Consider the following 27382-nt stretch of genomic DNA (forward strand, 5'->3'; position numbering starts at 1 on the left):
AACAAGCTCCAGGTCAGGTGTCCACATACATTTGACCATACAGTGTGTTTAGTAGTAGGATAAAAATATTTATGTTTAAAAACAGGTTTGTCTGGCTTGTCGCTTGTTCACTCACTCACTCACTATGTTAGGGCAGTTGTAGCCTAGTGGTTAAAGTACTGGTCCAGTAATCAGAAGATTGGCTGTTTAAGTCTCACCACTGCCAGGTTGCCACCGTTGGGCCCTTGAGCAAGGTCCTTAACCCTCAATTGCTTACATTGTATACTGTCACAACTGTAAGTCACTTTGGATAAAAAAGTGTCTGCTAAATGCTGAAAATGTAACTATGTGTCATGTAAAGAAAACCATGCACGACTATCTCTGACATTTCCCATCACTTTTGTAGGTGCCTGGACCAGCCAGCAGATGGTGCAGTTATAGAAGGTAGGTGGAACCTCCTCGACCAGCATCCCATCAGACACAGCCAATTAGACCTGTGTAGGTAGGCACTTGGCCGGACAATAGGGCAGCTGAAATTCGATCTCGATCTCAGCAGTGGTGGGCTAGTACACCCATCAGACCCACAAATCAGTGCGCCACCCAAGTGGCATATCTGGAGACCCGAAAGCTACCCACCCAGACCCTGGAAACCAAGCTAAAATCCTTACAGACAATAAGCAGGGGCAAGAGTGACACCCATGGTGAAGTTTTTTGCTAGATACTGTTTCTCATAAACCCAATAACCTTTTAAAGTGCTCTTTGTAAAATTCTATCTCATTAAAGTGGATTAAACTATTAGGCTGAATAAAAAAGATTTACAACACTAGGACCATGATACAAAAACTACAACTGCACAATAAACAGAGATAATACGACTGAAGAATATCTTATCATTGTCTGCGATCCAAATCAGAGACAGAGCGTAATTAATCGCAGACCCAGTACGAGCGATCCAGGGTAGAAAATGTAAGCTATAAAACTGCTGGCAGATGTGGAGTCACTGTAAGAGCATTGTTTTTAAGCCAGAGATGCTGAGTCTGGGCCGCACTTATTCTTTCGGGGTGAAATATCTAAAACATATGGTTAATACATCTACACAGCGCAGATCTTTAATTTCCCTCCGGTCATCAGACAATGAGAATGTGAGCATTATAATGCAGCTGGTGCAGTAACAAAGAATGCAGCGGACAGCCAGTAGTGCCTTGTGGTACTGAAAATGATCCATAACATTTGAGTTTTATTTATGACTACTTTATGACTAATATTGTAATACTGAGCACAGTAAATAAATATCACGACAGATATGCTGTGCTAAGTTGTGGTTTTAATCCATAAGGCTTTCATTTTAAAAAATGGTGCTAATATTGCTAATATTTTATTTCTGTTTTTTACATGCATAGTTTTGGCTAATAAGATGCACTGATGAGCCAAAACACGAAGACTGCTGTCAAATCAGCTCTGACTCACAGAGACAAGTGGTATCTGGTACCAGAACATTACCAGCAGGTCTTTAAATGTCTGTACGTTGCAAGATGGATCGTCCTACAGTAAATCCTGGTGCCGTGGGTACATTGCACACATGCCCGGCCATCCACGTGATCTTGGGGACCAGTCGACTTTCTTTCATTGCTCTGATGTCTAGTTCCAATGCCTGGACAGCAGTCAACATGGGCGCTTTGACTGGCCTGCAACTATGCAGCCATGTACACAGAAGGGTTCGATGAACTGTATTGACATTCACCTCATGGCCAGTATTAAAATGATCTCCAATTTGAACCACAGAAGCTCTTCTGCTGGTCTGTACCAGACAGCATAGCCCTAATGTTCTCATTAATAAATCTGGACTGCCACACACATTGCCGAGGGTTCGTGAATCGTCCCTTCTCAGACCACTGTTGGTGGGTACTTGAACCAACTACAATGAGCACCATGTGCAAAATCTTCTATCAAGACATGGGCAGGGAAAAAATGGATGAGTTGGATTTCTTGAATATCAGAGCCTGACCTCATAAATGCTCTCGTCAATGGTTTTTGAATACGATGTTCAACAAGATCATGGTCAGGTGTCCACATAGTTTTGGCCATATAGTGTAAACAGTGTGAGAAGTTTTGCATGCTCTCACTATATCTGTATGGGTTTTTCTGGGTTCTGTTTATAAACACCTCTCAAAAACATGCAAAAGTGGATTGGCTGCTCAAGCTGTTGGTAAACAGGTGTCTAAGTGTGTAGTGTTGTGTAGTGGATTGGAATCCTGTGAGGCTCGGTGGGTAGCACAGTCGCCTCACAGCAAGAAGGTCCTGGGTTCGATCCCCAGGCGGGGCAGTCCGGGTCCCTTCTGTGTGGAATTTCCTCCAGGAGCTCCGGTTTCCTCCAACAGTCTAAAAACATGCAATGTCAGATAAATTGGAGACACTGAATTGCACTATAGGTGAATGGGTGTGTGTGTGTGTCTGCCCTGCGATGGACTGGTGCCCCGTCCAGGGTGTTACTGTGTGCCTTGCGCCTATTGAAAAGCTGGGATAGGCTCCAGCACCCCCCTGCAACCCTAATTGGATAAGCGGTTAAGAAAGTGAGTGTCACACCTCAGTCAGCTGGTTCTATAGTAAACAATGTGTCAGCTTTATTTTCTGATTATAACTTCATAAGAAGAAACTTAAAATAATGCCAATGAACTGACTATTTTTAAAGAAAAACTAAAAGTGACCAAATGACTAAAAAGTGGTTTAATTTATTTTATTATGCAAGATTTACAATTTGGAAAGAACGCCAAGCTAAAGACGAGTATATTCCATTAAATAAAATCACTCAATTTCTGGCTAGATGTATTTGCCGCAACCACACACAGTAACTATTTTGGCAAACTTGCTTAAATTTAAAGTAATTTGAGTAAAACGAGGAGACGGATAAAAAGAAAAGCAAAAAGAGAAGAATCATTGCGGGGCTTGTGTTATTTTATTAATAGACATCTCAGCTTCATGAGAACGGTGTGTTTTGAGGATTGAGCTTTCAGCTGTAGCAGTAATGACAGAACACCAGAGTGCTTTTAATACTGCCATGTTTTGCTTTGTTCCTCTGAGAGATCCTCCATTTTTCCTGTCAAAAGCTCTTCGTTGTGATGCCTTGTCTCATATCTGTCTCTCTGCCTGCTGAACCAGCATCTACACTCATTCTCATTTAATTTTGTTTCAGCGTATAATCGTTCCCAGCTACGCTCTCAAAAATAATAAGAAATAAACACTGAAACTGTATCTGTCCTGTTGTTGGGGTCTTGTTGGATTTTCTATAGTATTAGCTTACAGTACAATATGTTACGCATCTAAATCCAGAAACATCCATGCCATACCTAATGTACCACTGTCCATTTCCAATTGCATGAGTAACAGCAGGGGTAGCTGGCTGGTTGAGAGACCTAACAGATATTAAATTAAGTAAAGAAACCACTAGAGCACTTCTGATCGATCTAACCATCGCTAGGACAACCATAAACTGCAAATCCAAAAATTCCATTAGCATCAGTGGTTAAGGTGCTGGACTAGTAAACAGAAGGTTGCCGGTTCAAGCGCCGCCACCACCAAGTTGCCACTGTTGCCCTGAGCAAGGCCCTTAACCCTCAATTGCTCATTGTGTTGCGCTCATTGTGTAAGTTGCTTTGGATAAAAGCGTCTGCTAAATGCTGAAAATGTAAATGTAAACTAAATCTGGACAGACTTATAAAAGAAGTAACGATATACAAATAACCAGATTCAACGCCTAAAGCTATACCACTATTCCACTCAATAAGAAAGGTACACACACACATACAAATTTGTGCACACACAATATAAGGACTATATTACAACCCTTACTTTTATTCATTTCTGAAAGCGTACTTTTTATGCATTTGTTCTGTTCTTTGATTTCATTCGTACCGTCTGAAACAGCGGTAGCAACATTAGTAGGTGATTATTTTTTTATTTTTTTATTTTTTTTTGTTCTTAGCTCTGCTTTGCTGACATTTGGTACCCCATGTATTCAATTATATATAAAATGGTATTTAAAAAAAGTTTAAAAAATTTCAAATGGTACACTCAAGGTCTTGTTGCATTCATAACACACTAATGAGAGCTTGCATCTCATCTTCAGACCAAAAGCGGATCTCAAGGTTTTCTGGAGTATCATACTAAACTTTATAAAGGCTTTCACACTCGTTAAATACAGAAAAAAAAAAAAATATATATATATATATATACTGCAGTAGAGTTTCTCATGGTGCCTGTACAATTTTCTTAAACCAAATGTAGCAATGGAAACAAGTGCAAAATAAGGATCACAAAAGACAGAATGTCATGATTTTAGGATTAAGAACCAGAAACATCGCCTGTGTTCAGAGGCAACATATCTCTTAATTCCTACAGAATTAACATTACATTTACATTTTCAGCATTTAGTAGACGCTTTTATCCAAAGTGACTTACAGTTGTGACAGTCTAAGCAATTGAGGGTTAAGGGCCTTGCTCAAGGGCCCGACAGATGCAACCTGGCGGAGGTGAGGCTTGAACCGGCAACCCTCTGATTACTAGTCCAGTACCTTAACCACTAGGCTACAGCTACATCAAACACAGTAAATAAAGCCCCACAAAAACTCCTACTATAATCATCTGAAAAAAACAGACGTTGCTATAATTAGCAACACTTATAAAATTAAAAATAGTAAAAGTCTTTTCTTTTTACTTTTGTTAGTTAAAAAAAGGTTTGAAAACATAACACATCTTTCATAAGATCATTTTTTTATTATTGTATTTTACAAAATATCTAAGCTTTTCCAAAAACAGGTACGTATATAAAAATCACTTGTGTGAATTATTATTATTATTTTTTATTTATTTTATTAAATAAAATATGATTTTCTAGTTTACCACAAAATATCTAACCAGGGAAAATAGATACAAAAAATAACACAAACAAACAATAAATAAATAAAAAAACCAGTTTTTTCTGTCCTTTTATTTTATTTTTTTACTTTCTTTAACTTATTATTGATATGTGTATGAAAATTCTTATTCCTCAGACATGCCATTTTTAATTCTGCCTAAACAAAAGGTTCATAAGCATTTTTAAATAAATAAATCTGTAATTAGTTTTAAAAATCTTAACTGTATCTTACGGGCGTCCACATTTTTTAAATCAACGCTGAGACTCATTACAGTGAATTTAGACCCAAGGCAGCATTAGCTGAGGGTCCAGACCAGGACCATCTGGTACACGTTGACCTCTGGATCTCAGCCCTGCACAGGTAGTTCCCTTTATTTTTCTTCCTTTTACATTTTTCATGTGTGACCCAGTGTGTGTGTGCACCACGTTGTAATTGTTTCAATATTTCAGACTTGGGACATGAGTCGTGCTCAAACAGGAACATGGTTTTGTGATTTAGATGATGGATGTAAGCGAGTTCGTTTTATTTAAAAAGGTCAGACTCAATAACTCAACATAATTACATTAGATCAATGAAGACTAATTTCTCCTGATGCGAAGACTCTGCTCGCTGACGTCTCTGTTCAGGCAAAACATAAACCAGACGAACAAGACTGAGACGACTCCAAAAATCCACTCATTCCACATTCAGGTTAGATTCTGAGGCTTGCCAGAGGAAATGCAGAACACAGATGCGGTGTGAGCTGACAAAATGCACTACCCAGACCAAACGTTTTTCTTAACAACGGGACTTTGCAAGGAGTTCTTGCTGGTAAATTGGCTTCACTTAATCATCTTCTGTACTCACTGGTAACTTCAGATGTTCCTTGATCTTTCTGGAGGTGATTATTGGCTGAACCTTTGCCATTTTGGCTATTCTTCGATCCATTTGAACAGTAGTTCCACGCTTCCTTCTGCGTCTTTCAGGTTTTGGTTGTCACTTCAAGGCATTTGAGATCATTTTAGCTGAGCAGCCAATAATTTGCTGCACTTCTCTGTATGTTTTTCCCTCTACAATAAACTTTTTAATCAAAGTACGCTGTTCATCAGAACAATGTCTGGAACAACCCATTTTACCCAGTATTTCAGAAGGTAACACGCTTTGACCAACATGTGCAACATTTGCCACCCTCCTAAATTAAATAAGGGCCAAAATTGACACCCGTTCTTCTGCAGAATGAATGACTTCACCAATTAAACTCCTCACTGCTATTATTTTGAACAACCCCCTTTCAATCAATGCATCGATTACTCAGAATGAGCGGCATGCATGTCCTAATTGTTGGGTTTGTTTTGTTTTCAATACTCTACTACACTTTCAAGTAAATTTTTTGCTATGTAGAAATATCACTTCAACTAAAAACAGTGATTTATCAGGCTAATGATGTTGGACTGCTATTTTTTTGAACACCACTGTATATATATATATATATATATATTATTGCTTTCATGTGTACATTGAACAGTACTGTTTGAAAGTTTGAAATATTTACAGGCGTTTTTATAATGAAATATGAAAATCTGAAATTACAGATCAGCACAAGGATGAATGCGGAGCAACAAACTTCTTTTTTAAAAATGTAAATAAATTCGCATTTTTAATTTGTATAAAAGTGTACACATTAGATGATAGATAGATAGATAGATAGATAGATAGATAGATAGATAGATAGATAGATAGATAGATAGATAGATAGATAGATAGATAGATAGATAGATAGATTTATTTGTCATATATACATATACAGTTGTACAGTACAATGAAATTCTTTCTCCGCATATCCCAGCTCGTTTGAAAGCTGGGGTCAGAGCTGGGGTCAGCCATCGTACGGCGCCCCTGGAGCAGATAGTACACATGTAATTTATTTGCAAATTCAGGCTTGTCAGTGACAATTTAATAGTTTTTGGTACACGGAGGGAGCAGGCAACAAGGCAGCTCACTAGGTGTTCAGACAGACCAACCAAGGTTTTCCAACACCACCCCCAAATATGCAGCTATAACAGCCTCCATTCTGCAAAGGCTTCTTTGAAGAGGAATTTGTACCCATTCTGTCAAGACAGCATTTATAAGCTCACGCACTAATGTAAGACAAAGAGTCCTGGTTGGCAATCAACATTCCAATTCTTCACAAAGATGTTCGGTTGGGTTAAGGTCAGGGCTTTCTGCAGTCTATTACAGTTTCTTTACACCAAACTCCTCAAACCATGCTTTATTGAATCTCACTTTGTGCACAGGAAGGTGCTTTTTCCAAGCCGTTGCTACAAAGTTGGAAGCATATAATTGAATTTATATAATTAAACACCAAAAAGAGGTGTTTAGATACTTCTAGGCATATAGTGTAAATGTTTTAAAGGTTGGTTGGCCTTTATAATTAGTTTATTAATAGCACTTCCCATGCAAAAGTTACTCATTAGTTCAGGGCGGCATGGTGGCTAAGTTGGTAGCACTGTTGCTTCACAGCAAGAAGGTCCTAGGTTCAATCCCTAGGTGGGTCCTTTCTGTGTGGAGTTTGCATATTCTCCCTATGTCCGTGTGGGTTTCCTCTGGGAGCTCCAGTTTCCTCCCACAGTCCAAAGACATGCAAGTAAGGTAAATTGGAGATACTAAATTGTCCATGACTGTAGTCGATATAACCTTGCGAACTGATGAACCTTGTGTGACGAGTAACCAAAAGTGTAAAACATGACGTTAAGAAATCCTAATACTCCTAAAGTTAGTTCAAAAACATGCTGGGTGCTTTGCTTTGTCTTGCAAAATGTTTGCTATAGCTGAGTAGCAACTATACTAGGTTGGCCTTGCTTGCCTTTCTATATGGAGCTTGAATGTTCTTCTTGAAGGTGCTCCGGTTTCCTCACACAGTCCAAAGACATGCAGTCAGGCTAATTGGAAATCGTAAATTGCTCCTAGATATAAGTGTGTGTGTGTGTATGTGTGTGTGCACGCGCCCTGTGATGGACTGGCGACCTGTCTGGGGTGTTTTCTACTTTTCACCCAGTGAATTGTACCCACTGCGGCCCTGATTTGGATGAAGCAGTAGTGAAACAGACAACAAATGAATGAATGAATGAATGAATGCTATGACAGGGCAGTGGTAGGTCAGCAGTTACTGGACTGATAGTCGGGACACTGTACTAAGCACCAAGCTGACACTGTTGGGCATCAGCTAAATGTCAAAAAATGTAAATGATTATTTAGCACCACTAATTGAACATTACTGCAACAACTATGGTGCACCAGCCTAATGAGAGTGTGTGGCCATCAAAAAAAGCCTTCAACTCAAACCCTTCTCGCTTCACAGAGCCATTCAAGATCCAGAAACGGCTTAATAGGATGATGTATAGTTTACAGTTACATGTGCATTCCCAAAACTGTGTGTTCTACATGTCTCTCCTGGCCCTTGCAGTCCTACCATCCAGTTTTCTTGTTGATAGAGCACCTGCCTCTTGCAGATTCTATAGAACTGAGAGGGATAAAGTCAGAAGAACGGCTTGTGGGCCCAGCTGAGTATGCCATAGACCTCCATCTGAATATTAAATTCCATCTTGTTTGTCCTGAACGTCCAACCACCAGAGCACGAAGAAGCCCACCCAGGCAGATGTTAGTCATCTCATAAGTTTTTTTCTTAAGTAATTTCCTCCAGTTCCACCCTTGTCTGTATGATCACATTGTTCCTCCTCACCTGAGTACAAACACCTGGCGCTCATTCCTCAACTCATCAAGCCTCCTACAAGAACCGTCCGGTTCTGTCACACAGCATTGCTCCCGTCCATGTGTTCTTGTGCTGCCCTTTCCATGCTCCTAGTTCCAGGTTCTTGTGCTGTGTGGTTGTTTTCCTTTTTAGTTTCCATTTGTGTAGTGATTAGCATAGTAATTACAATTGTTGTTCTCCTGTTTCTTAGTTTAGCATTAGCATAGCAATTAGCATAGCAATTAGTCTTATTGTTAGTCTTAACGTAAGTATAGTATAGCGTTTCTTTAGCCGTAGCATCATTTCCCGTATTTGTACCTGTCACTAGAACTAGCACTTAAAACCACAGTCACAGGTATAAACTTCGCATTAACATTCACAGAGTTTACTAAAGGTTATAACTATTTAAATGTTATGTATTGCAACACCCTGTAAATAAATACCTCGCATTAGCGTTCACTAATCTGTGTCTGAGCATCCTTTATTTTTTAGATCCGGAGTTTAAACTATATAATAAATGTAATGAATTTATCACATTATTATCTCCTTCATTTTAAATCTCTCTCTTCTACACACACACACACACGCACGCACACACACACACGCACGCACACACAAATCCCCAGCTGTGAGAAATCATTCCATGACATTTTAAACATCTGTAAAGAACCCCAGGCCAAACCAACAGCCTCATCAACCAAACAGATCTGGCAGCAGTTCCAGTACATGATGAACACTAAGCTTACTAATAATCAGTAAACATCACTTTCTGTTGGGAACACGCCTAATGGTTTCCCATCATAATAATATTTTTTAGCTTTTCTAAAAGTCTGCACATTATTGGTTTACACATCAAGTATATTTACAGTTAGCTAATCTAAACCACTATAAATGCTCTAAAATAGTATTTCCTGGCATGTTTAGTCTATTCAGTCCACTAAACTACTATTAAATCACAGAATGTTACTATGAGAGATGCTACAAGACCGTGGGATACATGAAAGAAATATCCTATTACAAAAATTCATTTAAAACATCTGGAATCAGTAATGTTTCACATAATAAACCCTACACATTGTGACATCCTTTTTCTCTATGAAAAGCATAAAATACTGAGGCGAGTGGCCGGCTCACTGCCATAGAAAGGTGGAGTGCTGGAGCGCTGTATCCCACATTGCAGTGCACCTACTGCTAAAACATTAATGAGGGTTAAAACGTGTTTAATAGTTAAAATGGGGTAGGAGCGTTTGTGTAAATAGTTATGAAACGCTAAGGCACATAGTGCATTTTGTGTTCGTGGTTAGTCTATAGAATTGACATTTTCGTGAAGTGTGTTGTGTTTAATAACCTCTGTGTTCTGTCCACGTGTTTGAACCCTTCTGATTCATTTGAGGGTAATTCCTAAATAAAAGAGCTTCCTCCTACAGTAAAAGAGCATTATGTTTCCTTACATCTCACTGACATCATATTACTATTGTAACCCACATAAACCAACACTAATCCTTTACAATAAAATACAATTAATTAATTAATTAGAAATTCCCACATTTGCACCTTGTTAAGACACAAGCATATTAACATTTCAGCTGACTCAGCTCATTGTCGGCTTACATCATAAAATTTGTCAGTTTATTTATACATAAATTCTGCCCTCCGTTCCTTTTCAAGAAAATGGCCTGTGATCCTATCATACCAAGTAGGCGTCTTTTCCAGGAACTTGACCAGTGTCCTGAAACAAATGCTATGAGTGTGTTTTATTTACACAATGAACAATGGAAATGGTCAAGTAATTTCACCAATCAAATACCAAGAAATGGGTTGCAGTTTGTCTTTCGACTTCACTCGCAAAATCTGCGATGGGACTGAAGCTCCCAGTGATTAAGTGACGTGTAGATCTCAAAATAGCTGTCAATCAAAACGGGATTCAGCCTTTCGACTGATCCTCCAATCATCTTGCAGAAGCTCCGTGTCCAGACCCGCCCACAGCTCCATTCACCCCCAGAGACGCTCAGCGTCCGGGGGCGGGACAAAATCGTGGCATTTATCCAATGACTGGTGACTGATATATATCAGTGGCGATTTCTCTAAGACTGCAAGGGAAGCTCGGCTCCCCTAAAATGTCAAAAATTGAATGGTCAGATATGTACAGTTGTGTTAACATTTCATTGACTACAAATGCATTACAACACGTTCATCTCGAAGACGAGTTCGTTCAGAATCAGCAATTTTTTTTTTGTCTAACTTTTGCAGTCAAATCAATAAATAAATGACACGACACATATATAAATTTAATATTATTATCACCATTTTCCTGAATACACTTGAACGACCAGTCCAGTCACCATCAGACCGCCACTAATAATTCAAAAGCAGTTGCAAGCCTGGTGTTTAATCGACCCAAGAGCTGCCACGTCAGCCCACTGATGCTCTCTCTTCACTGGCATCATGAAGCTGCCCACACTCAGTTTAAAACAATAATGTTTCCCTTGGGACAGTGGTAGCCTAGTGGGTAGAGCTTTGGGTTATCAATCGAAAGGTTGAGAGTTCAAATCCTGGCTCTGCTATGCAGCCACTGTTGGGCCTATAAACAAGACCCTCAACGCTCTCTGCTCCAGAGGTGCCGTACAGTGGCTGACCCTGCGCTTTAACCCCAGTTTCTAAACATGCTGTGTAAAAAGAATTTCATTCTACTGTACACTTGCATATGTATATATGACAAACAAATGCATTATTTTATTTTTTCTAAAGCCAAAATAGACCAGTTCCAATATGCTTTAAAGCTCTTATCAAACCCTGTTCTGCCTGCTCGAGGACCCACCTATGGGACTCAAGGAAGACAAGCATAAAGCACCCATGTGGTGGAATAAACCTTCTTGCAGATTTTGGCAGATTTGTGCTATTGTACTTTTGTCCGTTTGTACTAGAGTAAAGAAATGTTCACTAAAGGAACACAGCACTTCTGTAAATGCTCTTCTCTGCTCTGGATTTAAAAAAAAAAATTATTAATTTAAAAAAAAATTCCTTAATGCTGTTGATGTTAATGACCATTTCTTAAGTGTTTGAGTGCTCTGAGCATGGATTAATTTCTTCTTAATGATTAGTACAAGGCATATCATGCACTGTGCATGCAAAATGTAACCAGTGAGGTTTTACAGCACACCATGACACTTCTATCTGTCATTTTTATTGTAAAGTCAAAAGTGCAAGATATACACAGAGAGCACTTTATTAGGTTCATTGATCTGATGTAAATTCATTGATTATTTTATAAGCTGACCCTGCCATACTGATGACCTTTGTGGATATACAATTACTGATTGTAGTCCATGTGTTAGCACACTGTCAACCCCCCCAAGAATATTGCCTAACGAAAGTATCTGGTATACATAATGTTTTTGACAGACTTGCGATCAAAGAATTAGAAGCATGTAATTAATATAACTTATTGTATACAGGGATTTGCTATGAGTGTGGCTAAAACACATAAACTCCATGGTTAGGAGAGGTGTCCAAATACTTTTGACCTCTTACTGTATTACGACTGTGTGGCTTTTAAATCTTTTATAACCAGTAATGTCAGCATGTTTAGTGAAGGTATGTGGGGAATCCTGGTACTAAAGACATCACGTTGGAGGGTAAAATCAGTATCGACAGCCCCTGTGCTCAGAGGTGCCGAGGGCTTTCACTTCATAAGCACCAGCCTTTGATATTAGCACCTCCGGTTAGCTGTGTGATGTTAGCCATGCAAGCATATGTGTGTGTGTCCACTTTGTAAAAAAAATGCTGGCAGGAGTGTCGAGCTAAGTCAAGCTAAGCCAGTATACGGACAGGTGGCCAGTGGCCCGGAAAACCTAGCCCCTTTCCCACGGGAGGAGAATTCCACAGTAGGAAGAGCAGCGTTTCCGATCAGAGCTATCAGATAGCACCAAGCCTGTTTACATCTCACCGGCCTTTCACTAGGAGCCCGGCCAACAAATTCGTCTTTGTAGAGAAGAACAAAACAGAGGTGTACAGTCTCTGCTGGGCTACCATTTTGCTAATGTTAGCTTCTGGTTAGTCGTGTAGAACTATAAACTGAGCTATTTGTGTTTGTAATATTAGATGGATGTATCAGCCATGATGTTTGTACTTTAATTCCAATAATACAAAATAAATAAAAGCATGTAGGTAATGAGTTGTATAGATGTATAGATATGTGATCAATATTATTTTGATTTATATTACTTTAGTGGGTGCTTGGGTAGGTCAGCATTAAATTACGCTAGCCCACTACTGCTGGAATCCACAGTTTAAGTCTACAGTGGTACTTTCCACCGGCTGTGCGTCTACATACAGATATGATGTAGGGGGATGGTTGGATGGACTGATTCCAGAGAGACTGAATCCTCATAGATATGAAGGAGATCCACAAGGATGATGATTTAATGCAAATAAATAAATGTGATTCTTTACCGGTAATTTAATGGAACCTTTTTATATTATATTATAGGTTTAATTACTGTTGTCATTAGTTACAGTTAATTACAGTTAATTCTGGTATTTTCCCCATTATTTAATATTTTAATCTGACTACATTTAAAATGTGTATAAGACTTTACAAATTTTACAAGTAAAAAAAAAATCTATAAAATAGCTAAAAGAAATACTCATACAAGTGTTTATTTATTTATTTTATATAAGCCGACCATGTAGTTATTTTATGTTCATTATTAGACATATTATTTTATTCCAGCCAACAGACCATGTAGTTACATTATTTTCTTTATTAAACACTTTGTTTAGGTGATTTTTCTTTTAGTAAATAGTATAAAAACACCCAGAAGCCAACGCCAATGGTTACAGACAATGACACACTGGCTAAAAGCGAGGATAGAACCCAGGGCCCTTCCCCCATGTTGCTTTGTTTAAAAAAAATATTCCACCTCCTGAGCTATGACTATTATTCATTCATTCATTCATGCATTCATTCACTCTCTGCTTTACCACCGCTTTATTCTGGTCAGGGTCATGGTGGGTCTGAAACTCTGGGCAAAAGGCAGGAAACATACACACATTCAAAAACACTCATACCTAGAGGGGGCTTCAGTATTTTCAGTATTACCTGACTGCGTGTCTTTGAACTGTGGGAGGAAACCGGAGCTCCCGGAGGGAACCCACACAGACACGGGGAGAACAGGCAAATTTTACACAGTAAGGACTCAGACCACTCCACCTGGGAATCAAACCCAGGACTTTCTTGATGTGAGCCACTGTGCCACCCCGCTTTGTCCCTTATGAATATCTTTTCATAAAACAGATGGTTTTACAGTATATTCCAGTTCATATGACAATCCTAAATGTAAGACATGCATGAAAGTGGATTGCAGAGATTGGAGATAGATGATGTTCCTAAATAAATAAATATGAATAATAATTTGTCCACCTGGATGTTTTATAGCCAGACTGGCTAGATGCTTTAATAGGACAGAGCTGCTGCACAGTAGGTGCTCTGTGGTAAACAACACAGAAACAATCAGACAAGTAAAACACGTGTGATTCAAAGCATGTCAAACAGACACGTGTCTCCGGGCACGAGTGTTTGTCTGCGCTCCAAATCCAGATCATGTCTGACAGACGTCCCCTCTTTTGCAACTCGCTGGTGTAAAGCTTAGCTTCAGCAACCCACACAACCCCCTTTATAAACCTCGCCGTGCTCCTTCTGTCTGTGCTCGGTTAGCACCATTCTTCTCTCCTAATAGGCTTACACGCTGATGAGGATCCTAGCAACGGAGTCCAGGGGCGCCGTTACCGATCCAGCTCGCTTTCATCCACTCACATGCTAATGAATGTAACACACCGGGCTCCATCCCAAATATATGTTCTGTTCACTCCCATGTCAGTGCGCTGTATAGAAACTGCACGGATCATAATAACGCAGCAGCGGTTTAGAGTTTGTTTAATACCTCTCGATCTGGTTAAAAAGCAGAACAGGATATTAGCTGTTAACGTTACTTGTTTGTGGCGGTGTTTTGTTGCTAGGCATCATGTTTGATTCTTTCGGGAAGGATTAAACGAGATGTGGGCAGCAGTGCAATAGCGAGCAACACAAAGCACCAATTATCCACAAACAGTCATTTTTTCTTCTTCTACCTTTTTCTTTCTTTATTTACTTTTTACCTATATTTACTTCTTATATTTATTTTCATTCATTTTTTAGCTAATTAAACCCTCTATATTTGCATATATTAATTTTTTATTTCATGTCAGGGTCGCGGTCAGTCCAGGTTTCCAGAGCATCACTGGGCGCAATGGGGTAACACACCGGGCAGGACGCCACTCCATTGCGGGCCTTAACCATCCATCCTTTGACCTCCGACATAGCCCGAATGGCTGGTAGCGCTACTGGGAATTCAAACCCTGGATCCCTGTAGTGGCTACAGAGCGCCACTTAATCAAACACAGTCATGGACAATTTTAGTGTCTCCAATTCACCTCACTTGCATGTCTTTGGACTGTGGGAGGAAACCGGAGCGCCTGGAGGAAACCCACGCAGACACGGGGAGAACATGCAAACTCCACACAGAAAGTACCCACCTGGGGATCGAACCCATGAACTTCTTGCTGTGAGGTGACAGTGCTACCCACTTAGCCACCGTGCCGCCCCTGAGAATTTGTGACAAAATATCTGTAACTATAACAGTGACAACCTGGCAGTGATGAGGTTTGAACCAGCAACCTTCTGCTTACTAGTCCAGTACCTACAACAGGCTACAACTACCCCTTTCAGTCTACCTTCCACAATTTAACCTTAAAAAGTCATATCAAGTTGTAAACTAGCCAACTAGCTACATTTATTTAATCTTATTAATATGGCAGTTGATTTTGTTAAAAAAATTATATATTATGTAATAATATATATAATATATATATAATAGTCAACAGTTTATTCAGTAACTGCATTATTCTCATCTGGGTAAGAGTGGGTCTGGTGTCATTCAGAGTCACTGGGCACAGGGAGGTTTACCGCCTGGACAGGGCGCCACAGACTATTGATTTCCCCTCTCACAACTAGGGGCTCTTTAGAGTACCTTCCACATAATTTTGTGAGGTAGGAGGAAAAAGAAGACACTTTAAAGACAGTCACCTAGGTTCAAACCCTGGTGCTCAGGACCCAGGTGCTGTGTGTCACCCACACTCCCTGCCGCATCACCATACTGCCAGTACATAAGTCTGATTCTTTAGCTGTGAGTGATCTGCTACATAGTCATGCTAACTACAGGTATCTTCAATTTATGTGAAATTTTTGGGGTTTCTAAATGGACTCAGCAGAAAGTGTTTTAATGAGAAAACATCTGCCCTCCTGGACCTGATCCTTATCACCTCATTAGGCTACTTATCCACGTTCCCAAGGGCGACAACAAAAAGCTTGGTTTCTACTTGCTCAGACGAAGCTTAATGCCTCTAAATGCTCGAGTTAAAACTCCGTTTAATAATAATAGTGTAAGACCATGAGGAATCCAGCTGAGTCTTATTAACCAGCATGCATCACTGCTGATAATCTGGTTGCTGCTTAATCTGCTTTTCATGCGTCTTAGTTGGCCAAATTGATCTGAAAGTATCCAGTGGGTAATGTCGGATTAGTTTGCTCGATATAAATCAGACTTAACGTTCCTACAGTCTCAAGTTTCAGTGTCTCATTTGTTTAGATGTAGAGAAGCAATCTATAATAAATGACAGCAGCTGGAGGTGGAAACAGTGGTGCACCCTTCCACCCGGGAAAGCTGCAGAATCCCCTAGAGATGTTAATATCTTTAAAAAGCTATTGAATTATAGCATAAAATATCTAACTAATATCAATAATGATCATTTCCTAGAGCTAATCTAAAAAGCAGGTCATTTATTCACTTAAGTTCAAGTTAGGGTCAACATTTAAACACAATAACTTTTTGATATTAGTTGGATATTTTATGCTGTAATTTAATAGATTTCTAAATTATTTACATTTCTAGGGGATTTTGTAGCGATTCTGGTTGGACGGGGTGCACCGCTGTTTCCCCCTCCAGCTGCTGCATCTCTACATTTAAACAAATGAGACACTGAAACTTAAGACTAATATCAATAACTATCATGTCCAAGAGCCAATCTTGACAGTAGGCCATTTATTTTCGGTCAAGTTGAGGTCAATATTTGAACACAGCACTGGTGTGGTTACTGTAGAGGAAACAGTTTGTATAAGCACTCTTCCTGTCCTTAATCCGTTCATTTACAGTAAATAAAACAATACAACTTCCATAAAGATGTAGTTCTAACAGATAATAAGCAAACACAGCGTGTGCTCAGACGCCTGGCAGGGGTACCACGTAATAATTCCTAATATTTGTAAATGAAATGACATCTGACATCAACATGGCTTCAAATTGTGTTTGGAAGACTGACTCAAAAAGATGTAGCAGATCGGCAGAGTACAAAAATAATAATGATTCAAAGACTTGATTCCTGATGATTCCTAATGATTCCTGATGATTCATATATAATTAGGCATATCATTATGAACACCTTCCTAATATTGTGTTGGTCCCCCTTTTGCTGCCAAAACAGCCCTGACCTATCGAGGCATGGACTCCACTAGACCACTGAAGGTGTGCTGTGGTATCTGGCACCAAGATGTTAGCAGCAGATCCTTTAGCTCCTGTAAGTTGTGAGGTGGCGCCTCCATGGATCGGACTTGTTTGTCCAGCACATCCCACAGATGCTCGATTGGATTGAGAAACCATGATTCATCAGAGCTGGTTACCTTCCTCCATTGATCCGTGGTCCAGTTCCGATGCCCTGTGTACTCTGACTGGTCTGTGGCTATGCCACAGTTTATTATGCCGGATGCCTTTCCTGATGCAATACTCCTATTTATCCAGGCTTTATATATGTCACCCCTAAGGCTAGGTTGATGTAACATGCACCTACTGCCACAGAACAAGATTCAGGCACTGCTGTTACCAGCAGGGCGGCACTATTACGCCACAAAAGCTCACATAGTCTTGTCTTAAATACTGTACAGCTTTTCTTCAATACTACCACTACTACTAACAACAATATTTAGATGTCATGTCATGAAGAAATATCCCTCCAATGTGCATAACAGCTCAACTTCCTTTTGCAACCTGAACCCGGCATGTGGGTTTGGGTATAACATGTATATTCGGGTTACCTCTGGCTCATGATCTTGTATGCATCTGGAAGGTAGCAACGCGTGTTCTCCATCTGTGCAGGATCAGCGTCGCAGATCTTGTCGTCTGTACGGCCGTAGTTGGCGCTCTCGATCATAATGACATCGGTGCCGGGACAGCGTAGCTCGATGGAGTAACTCTCACATGACAGTTCTCTTCTCACCACAGCCATGGGCACCGGGGCTCGGCTAAATGCTGGACACAGAAAGAATGGTAAACCGGTCAGTACTAGTCAGAATTTCCTAATACTATTAATAGTAGCGCATGATTAAAATATATCAGCCCATATCAGCCAACATGCAATTAGATGAATGGTTTTTAGTTTGGCCAAATGGTGTTCTAATTAATGATAGAAAAACTGAAGATGGTACACATACACCATGCAGTGGTGGACTGTGATAAGTCACAACAGTTTTCCAAGCCCATGTGCTTCCAAGCCCATGTGGCTATATTTATCACAGTGGCATGAGATTTTCTTAGTGGTTTCTGGCCTTGCCTATTCCATGACATGTCTTTAGATTCCCTGAGTTTTTCCATTATATTATGCACTGTAGATGATGATTGTTAACTGTTTGACAATTCTCTCATGGCACAATGTGGTGAGCTATGACCCATCTTTGCTTGCAAGGACTGAGTCTTTGGTGGATCCGTTTTAAATACCCAATCACGATACGTTACCAATTCATCTGCTTATTGTGTAATGTCTCAAATATAATATATGGTGTGACAAATATACTATAAACTTTCACCCTTATTTTGTCCCTTTTTCAAATTCTGCATTTGTTTATATTTAGAAATTACAGTTATGTTGATCAGTGGAAACATTGTTAATCTATTCTTTGTACATAAATCAGTGAAATAAAGATTCAAGAGAATGAACAAATCACAGATTTCTCTTTTTACTGCATATTACAAAATGTCCCAACCTCTTTTGAAATGAGATTTGTAATAATAAAATGTGCAACGAGCACCTCAACAGTACAGTCTGTAACGTCTATGATAAAAACGATGTTCCCGAGAAGGATCTACACAGATTTTAGGTATTGCTAACCTGATTTGACAAAGCACAGCAGACAGCACCGCCTCACATTTGAGTGCTTTGTGCAACCTCATTTTGCTAACATAACATAACTGAGTCTTCTTCTATAACGATTGATGAGATTAGAGAATCCAGACCAAGAAATCAGAGAGCTTTTCTTAATACAAAGTATTTCCAGATGCTCCAGGCTTTTAGGTTCTATTTAGTGCATTCTCCACTTAAGCAACCCGAACAGTGAAAGGTTCATTTAGCGCTCATGACATCATTCACGTACATCAAAAAAGGCTGGTTTGATCCACAATGAAAGAAAAATTAATAAATAAATAATACAAAAATAACAACAAAAAAAAAATCAACCATGTCCCAGTTGTATGTTTTTGCCATTATACGTATTACCAGTTTTAAAATATTATTTAATATATAAATAAAAATTACTTAAAAAAATAATAATAATAGCAATAATAGTAACACCATTAATAATAATAATAGTAAAACCAATAATAATAATAATAATAATAGCAATAATAGCAACACCATTAAAAATAGTAATAGTAATAACTATAATAGTAATAATAAAAATAATAATAATAACAATAATAGTAACACCATTAACAATAGTAATAGCAATAACTATAATAGTAATAATAACAATAATAGTAAAACCAGTAATAATAATAATAATATGTTAAAATGTGACAAAAACATGTACTGATCATTTTAAAAACTACACATAGTGAGAACACAACAGACTGTAGCTTAACATTTGTTGCTCTGTATACTTAACCCCCCTGTACCACATTTATTAATTCAAAGTAGGACCCCCACTGACCAAGTGTGTTGTAGTTGTGTGAGTACAGCAGGTGCAGCAGTGTTGCAGCAGTGTTGTTGGGGTTTGTAAACACTTCAGTGCTAGTGCTGGGAGGAGAAAAGTGCTCCAACCAAAAATAAAAAGCCAACAGGACCCTGGGAGCTAAAAACTGATATAACATCGACTGATAACAGATTTTACTACAAGCTTAACACACATTGTTCAGGAAAAGGAAGAATGTTATTATAGTCTCTAATTTCTATAAAAAAAAAGCACAACCAAATTGTTGCATCTCACCATTTACTACTCACTACATTACACATAACAGATTACTTTGGATATAGGTATACAGGGGTTGGACAAAATAACTGAAACACCTGGTTTTAGACCACAATAATTTATTAGTATGGTGTAGGGCCTCCTTTTGTGGCCAATACAGCGTCAGTTCGTCTTGGAAATGACATATACAAGTCCTGCACAGTGGTCAGAGGGATTTTAAGCCATTCTTCTTGCAGGATAGTGGCCAGGTCACTACGTGATGCTGGTGGAGGAAAACGTTTCCTGACTCGCTTCTCCAAAACACCCCAAAGTGGCTCAATAATATTTAGATCTGGTGACTGTGCAGGCCATGGGAGATGTTCAACTTCACTTTCATGTTCATCAAACCAATCTTTCACCAGTCTTGCTGTGTGTATTGGTGCATTGTCATCCTGATACACGGCACCGCCATTGGATGCACATGGTCCTCAGGAATGGTTCGGTAGTCCTTGGCAGTGACGCGCCCATCTAGCACAAGTATTGGGCCAAGGGAATGCCATGATATGGCAGCCCAAACCATCACTGATCCACCCCCATGCTTCACTCTGGGCATGCAACAGTCTGGGTGGTACGCTTCTTTGGGGCTTCTCCACACCGTAACTCTCCCGGATGTGGGGAAAACAGTAAAGGTGGACTCATCAGAGAACAATACATGTTTCACATTGTCCACAGCCCAAGATTTGCGCTCCTTGCACCATTTAAACCGACGTTTGGCATTGGCACGAGTGACCAAAGGTTTGGCTATAGCAGCCCGGCCGTGTATATTGACCCTGTGGAGCTCCCGACGGACAGTTCTGGTGGAAACAGGAGAGTTGAGGTGCACATTTAATTCTGCCGTGATTTGGGCAGCCGTGGTTTTATGTTTTTTGGATACAATCCGGGTTAGCACCCGAACATCCCTTTCAGACAGCTTCCTCTTGCGTCCACAGTTAATCCTGTTGGATGTGGTTTGTCCTTCTTGGTGGTATGCTAACATTACCCTGGATACCGTGGCTCTTGATACATCACAAGATGTCTTGGTCACAGATGCGCCAGCAAGACATGCACCAACAATTTGTCCTCTTTTGAACTCTGGTATGTCACCCATAATGTTGTGTGCATTGCAATATCTTGAGCAAAACTGTGCTCTTACCCTGCTAATTGAACCTTCACACTCTGCTCTTACTGGTGCAATGTGCAGTTAATGAAGATTGGCCACCAGACTGGTCCAATTTAGCCATGAAACCTCCCACACTAAAATGACAGGTGTTTCAGTTATTTTGTCCAGCCCCTGTATATAGGTGTAGTAACAGTGAGAGTGCAAATTTAGATCAGACCCTCGAGTTTATTGTTTATTCTTTTAGTATTATAGTGTAAATCTATCTGAACAGAGATTCCAACAAACAGAAGTGAAGATTCATTTTAATCCGGAGCCACAATCACTTCACTGACGCACCGGGAATCATTATATTACACACTTGTTTACATTCGCTGGTGGAGATTATAGTTTTAACCCCCTCCGAAATTAAATCCCATTTTAATATCCTCCAAAACTTCACCTCAGTGGTGCATTCAGACATGGATTACCTCCCGATTTACTTCAGAATGATTTTCAGCAGCGAAATTAACATTCTAAGTGAAATTAATTGCCGACAAGCTAAATGCAGCATGAAGACCAAGAGGAAGGTGGCATCACAAGCTCCCATCTCTATTCCCAGTGTTCATTTTCACCAACAAATCCGGGCTCGTACATGTGCCTGGTGTGAACGACTCGCGTCTCCTACAGATCGATATTCGACACCGGCACTTCACAGGCACTGAAAATTCGACAATGACTCGGTGTAGATGCTCAGCCCACTGGAAGACTCCTTTTGCAGTTCAAGGCTTCGTTTTTAAATCTACATCTATCAAAGTAACACAGCACAGTGGAGGACAAGCAAGCCTTTATATGAGGTGGTTCTGCAAAATCCAAAAGCAGGAGGCAGGACTGGGTGAGCGACACATTTAAAATTGGGTGAACAGGGGAATTTAGCCGGTTCTGTGTAATCAGGGGATTGTTAATGCTCAGGTTGTGGATCAGAATAAATTTAACAGCTCGACCTACCCCTAAAGGATTTAGTAACTATCATCACATAATAAATGATTTACTGTAGAGCCATAAAATACTGGGATATACTGCATAGTAAAAAATATAACAATACAATTTAACCAATAAATAAATGCAAACAAAAAAGTACTTATAAGCATTAAAAGTTACATGTTACAATAAATAAGTTTAATTTTGGCCTGTTTAATTTTAACAAAACAAATTCCCAAAGGTTAAAAGGGTCCCTCGAATGGACTTTCAATTTTTAACAGCTACCAACACTATTAGCTAGACCATGCAAGCACCTTTTTAAGAAACCAGTCAAATTGTTTTAGTTATATAGTTAGAGTTGTTGTCTTGGTGAAGCGTCTAATTTCTTTAAAGGTTCTCAGTTCTACAATTACTGACTGTAGTCCATCTGTTTCACTGCATGCTTTGTTAGCCCCCTTTCATGCTGTTCTGCAATAGTCAGGACCCCCACAGGACCACTATTGAGTAGGTATTATTAGGGTGGTGAATCATTCTCAAAACTGTAGTGACACTGACATGGTGGTGGTGTGTTAGTGTGTTTTGTGCTGGTACATCTCACTGTCACTGCTGGACTGAGAATAGTCCACCAACCAAAAATATATCCAGCCAACAGCGCCCCATGTGCAGCGTCCTGTGACCACTGATGAAGGTCTAGAAGATGACCAACTGAAACAGCAGCAATAGATGAGCGATCATCTCTTACTTTACATCTACAAGGTGGACCAACTAGATAGGAGTGTCTAATAGAGTGGACATTGAGTGGACAGAGTATTTAAAAACTCCACTCACTCCACCAGCGCAACACACCACCACCATGTCATTGTCACTGCAGTGCTGAGAATGATCCACCACCTAAATAATACCTACTTTGTAGTGGTCCTGACAATTGAAGAAAAGGGTGAAAGCAGGTTAAAAAAGTATGTAGAGAAAGAGATGGACTACAGTCAGTAATTGTAGAACTACAAAGTGCTTCTATATGGTAAGTGGAGCTGATAAAATGTACAGTGTGTGTAAAAACGAGGTGGTTTTAATGTTATGGCTGTTCGGTGTATATACTCTGATACACTGTAACAAAATTAAAGCAGTTCAATTAATTATATTTGGTTTGTTTGGGGGGTGGGGGTTGCGTTTAAAGATTTAAACATTGCCAGCAGACTTACAGCACTAACACATTTTATAAAAGTTGGGACAGTAGGAAAATGTACATAAAAGACAGCAATTATTTGCAAATCCTTTCTGACCTGTATTCAGTTGAAATCAATACAAGGACAAGATATTTAACGTTTCAATTAAGTCTGGACAATATGTTCAATACATTATGGTCTCCGTGCTCTGCAGAGTCGTATATTGTTTTTAATTAGAGCTCTTTTGTCTTGCTGAAACAAAAAGGTACATCCATGATTAAACGGAGTCTACATGGCAGCAAACGTTACTCTAAAATTTGTATGTCCCTATTTGACACTGTAGCATTTGCAGATGCATGTTACCCAAACACCATACAGTGACAGACGCTGGCTTTGGGACTTGTGTTTGTAATAATCAAGATGGTGTTTTTAAAAAATGAGAAAGGATACATTGTCAGCACAAAGCTTATGGTTATGATGTGTATTAAAATGAATGTATTATTTTGAAATTCTTTTTTAAATTATCAACAAATTCATTCATTAAGTATATATTATCTAAAGTCTATTATAAAAAATAAAATAAAATAATATTTAAAATAAATAAATAAATAAAATTAATAAATAAAAAAAATTAAATAAAATGAATGAATAAAACAATAATAATAAATCAGTGAGTATTATATTTCATTCATGTTCATCAACTGCTTTATTTTGATTAGAGTGCAGGGCAAAAATAGCCTGGACGATCCATTGCAGGGCTTTGAACATCCCCACCACCACCACATAACCAATCTAAGTAGAATGCCTGGCTGTCTAATAGCACCGCTGAGATTTAGAACCACAATAAGCTTCCTGATTGTTCTTTGCTCCTTATAATATTTGTGTTTATGTTTGTGTGTGTAATAATCAGCGAGATAAAAGGGGTTTGGATGATTCAGAAGTGGAAAACCACTTTTCTTGTGATCATGACAAATTTTAGCAGCTCTTAATGTTAAAATCTCAATTGTCCTCCTCTCTCTAACCCCCACTAGCAATGACATTTAAAAGGCATCATGACCACATATTCTATGAGCCAAAGTGTGCGTGTTTGTGTGCGTGTGTGTGTGTTGAAGGATATACTACAAAAGATTTATGACTGTGTTTAACACTTGGTCTGTATAGTGTCATAACTGACAGGTGTAAACCATGGTACTGCAGATCTGCTCTCTGTTCCTAAACTGCTTACTAAAACAAACATCATCAGGAATGCTGTTAGTGTTTGAACCCACCACAACCCCGTCCTTCCAAAAACATGCTCAAATAGTCCAAAACACAGAGGACCAAGGACTTGGACATTATTCACTTAGAACTAAACACACCACAAACTATGTTTTTATATTGTGACATACAGTGTATCACAAAAGTGAGTACACCCCTCACATTTCTGCAGATATTTAAGTATATCTTTTCATGGGACAACACTGACAAAATGACACTTTGACACAATGAAAAGTAGTCTGTGTGCAGCTTATATAACAGTGTAAATTTATTCTTCCCTCAAAATAACTCAATATACAGCCATTAATGTCTAAACCACCGGCAACAAAAGTGAGTACACCCCTTAGTGAAAGTTCCTGAAGTGTCAATATTTTGTGTGGCCACCATTATTTCCCAGAACTGCCTTAACTCTCCTGGGCATGGAGTTTACCAGAGCTTGACAGGTTGCCACTGGAATGCTTTTCCACTCCTCCATGACGACATCACGGAGCTGGCGGATATTCGAGACTTTGCGCTCCTCCACCTTCCGCTTGAGGATGCCCCAAAGATGTTCTATTGGGTTTAGGTCTGGAGACATGCTTGGCCAGTCCATCACCTTTACCCTCAGCCTCTTCAATAAAGCAGTGGTCGTCTTAGAGGTGTGTTTGGGGTCATTATCATGCTGGAACACTGCCCTGCGACCCAGTTTTCGGAGGGAGGGGATCATGCTCTGCTTCAGTATTTCACAGTACATATTGGAGTTCATGTGTCCCTCAATGAAATGTAACTCCCCAACACCTGCTGCACTCATGCAGCCCCAGACCATGGCATTCCCACCACCATGCTTGACTGTAGGCATGACACACTTATCTTTGTACTCCTCACCTGATTGCCGCCACACATGCTTAAGACCATCTGTACCAAACAAATTAATCTTGGTCTCATCAGACCATAGGACATGGTTCCAGTAATCCATGTCCTTTGTTGACATGTCTTCAGCAAACTGTTCGCGGGCTTTCTTGTGTAGAGACTTCAGAAGAGGCTTCCTTCTGGGGTGACAGCCATGCAGACCAATTTGATGTAGTGTGCGGCGTATGGTCTGAGCACTGAAAGGCTGACCCCCCACCTTTTCAATCTCTGCAGCAATGCTGACAGCACTCCTGCGCCTATCTTTCAAAGACAGCAGTTGGATGTGACGCTGAGCACGTGCACTCAGCTTCTTTGGACGACCAACGCGAGGTCTGTTCTGAGTGGACCCTGCTCTTTTAAAACGCTGGATGATCTTGGCCACTGTGCTGCAGCTCAGTTTCAGGGTGTTGGCAATCTTCTTGTATCCTTGGCCATCTTCATGTAGCGCAACAATTCGTCTTTTAAGATCCTCAGAGAGTTCTTTGCCATGAGGTGCCATGTTGGAACTTTCAGTGACCAGTATGAGAGAGTGTGAGAGCTGTACTACTAAATTGAACACACCTGCCCCCTATGCACACCTGAGACCTAGTAACACTAACAAATCACATGACGTTTTGGAGGGAAAATGACAAGCAGTGCTCAATTTGGACATTTAGGGGTGTAGTCTCTTAGGGGTGTACTCACTTTTGTTGCCGGTGGTTTAGACATTAATGGCTGTATATTGAGTTATTTTGAGGGAAGAATAAATTTACACTGTTATATAAGCTGCACACAGACTACTTTTCATTGTGTCAAAGTGTCATTTTGTCAGTGTTGTCCCATGAAAAGATATACTTAAATATCTGCAGAAATGTGAGGGGTGTACTCACTTTTGTGATACACTGTATCTGTATGAAATATGCTTGATCAGCCTCTCTACTGTAAGTCTTTTTAAAATATGACTGCTGGGAGTTATTGCGTTCAATCACAAGAGCATTACCGATGTTGGCCAATGTAGAGCGAAGCTACCAGCTGACATTTCAGTTCATAACTGCTAGGTGTGCTTGAATTCCAGGCACATTCGAGACCATTTTCCTTCCTCCACCACACTTTAGCTCATCCATCCATCCATCCATCCATCCATCCATCCATCCATCTATCCATCTATCTATCTATCTATCTATCTATCTATCTATCTATCTATCTATCTATCCATCCATCCATCTGTCTAGCCACCCATTCATCCATCCATCCATCCATTCATCCATCCATCCATCCATCCATTCATCCATCTATCCATTCATCCATCTATTGAAATGAAAAAGTCTGTAATATAGATCTCATTCAGCATCAGTGCCTGGCCTACAAATGCTCTTTTGACTGAAAGGGCCCAAATTCTAATAAACACTCACTGGAAAGCCTTCCCAGAAAAAAAGAGGCTGTTATAGTTTCATATAGTGTGAATGGGGGGGTCTATACTAATGCCCGTGGTTTGGCCGACTGCCATTTCTGTGTTGCAAATGGTAGCTTCACCTTAAGAAAGTCTTAAAAAAAAAAAAAAAAATCAGTGCACCATCTGCACTGTTAATCTGCCGCACTGCCAAGTCAGTAAGGGGACCACCATGAAAAATAATTTAACATTTTTAATGCAACATATTATAAAACTGTCAAATTAAACTGGATCCAGAAAGATGGTGAAATACACCCAGTAAGCGTTATAAGTTTCAGTGAGTGGCCACAGGAGGAAATATGAAATAGTGCATGGGATCCTCTCTGGCTACATTCAACATATGGAAGCCATATATAACTCAAGATCTGCTGTCAAGGGTGGTTTCTCATTTCTACTTTTTTTAATGTTTGAAGAATGCTTAAAAAAGCAGGGTTGCTGCAGGAGTCTGTAGCTGAGATATACATACACCGATCAGCCAAAACATTAAAACCACCTCCTTGTTTCTACACTCACTGTGCATTTTATCAGCTCCACTTACCATATAGAAGCACTTTGAAGTTCTACAATTACTGACTGTAGTCCATCTGTTTCTCTACATACTT

The 27382-nt window shown here is 39.6% G+C and overlaps 1 protein-coding gene across 1 annotated transcript in view; it reads right to left on the bottom strand.

Moving 5' to 3' along the window:
* The window catches only part of LOC134326693 (adhesion G protein-coupled receptor L3-like), a 537600-nt gene that overhangs the window by 282077 nt on the left and 228141 nt on the right, over positions 1-27382 (bottom strand). Inside the window, exon 4 of the mRNA XM_063008876.1 lies at positions 17804-18017. Within this exon, the coding sequence (XP_062864946.1) occupies positions 17804-18017 (214 nt within the window). The remainder of the gene's footprint in view (positions 1-17803; positions 18018-27382) is intronic.

The sequence above is a fragment of the Trichomycterus rosablanca genome, chromosome 14 (genome assembly GCF_030014385.1).
Source record: "Trichomycterus rosablanca isolate fTriRos1 chromosome 14, fTriRos1.hap1, whole genome shotgun sequence".
NCBI classification, from domain to species: Eukaryota; Metazoa; Chordata; class Actinopteri; order Siluriformes; family Trichomycteridae; genus Trichomycterus; species Trichomycterus rosablanca.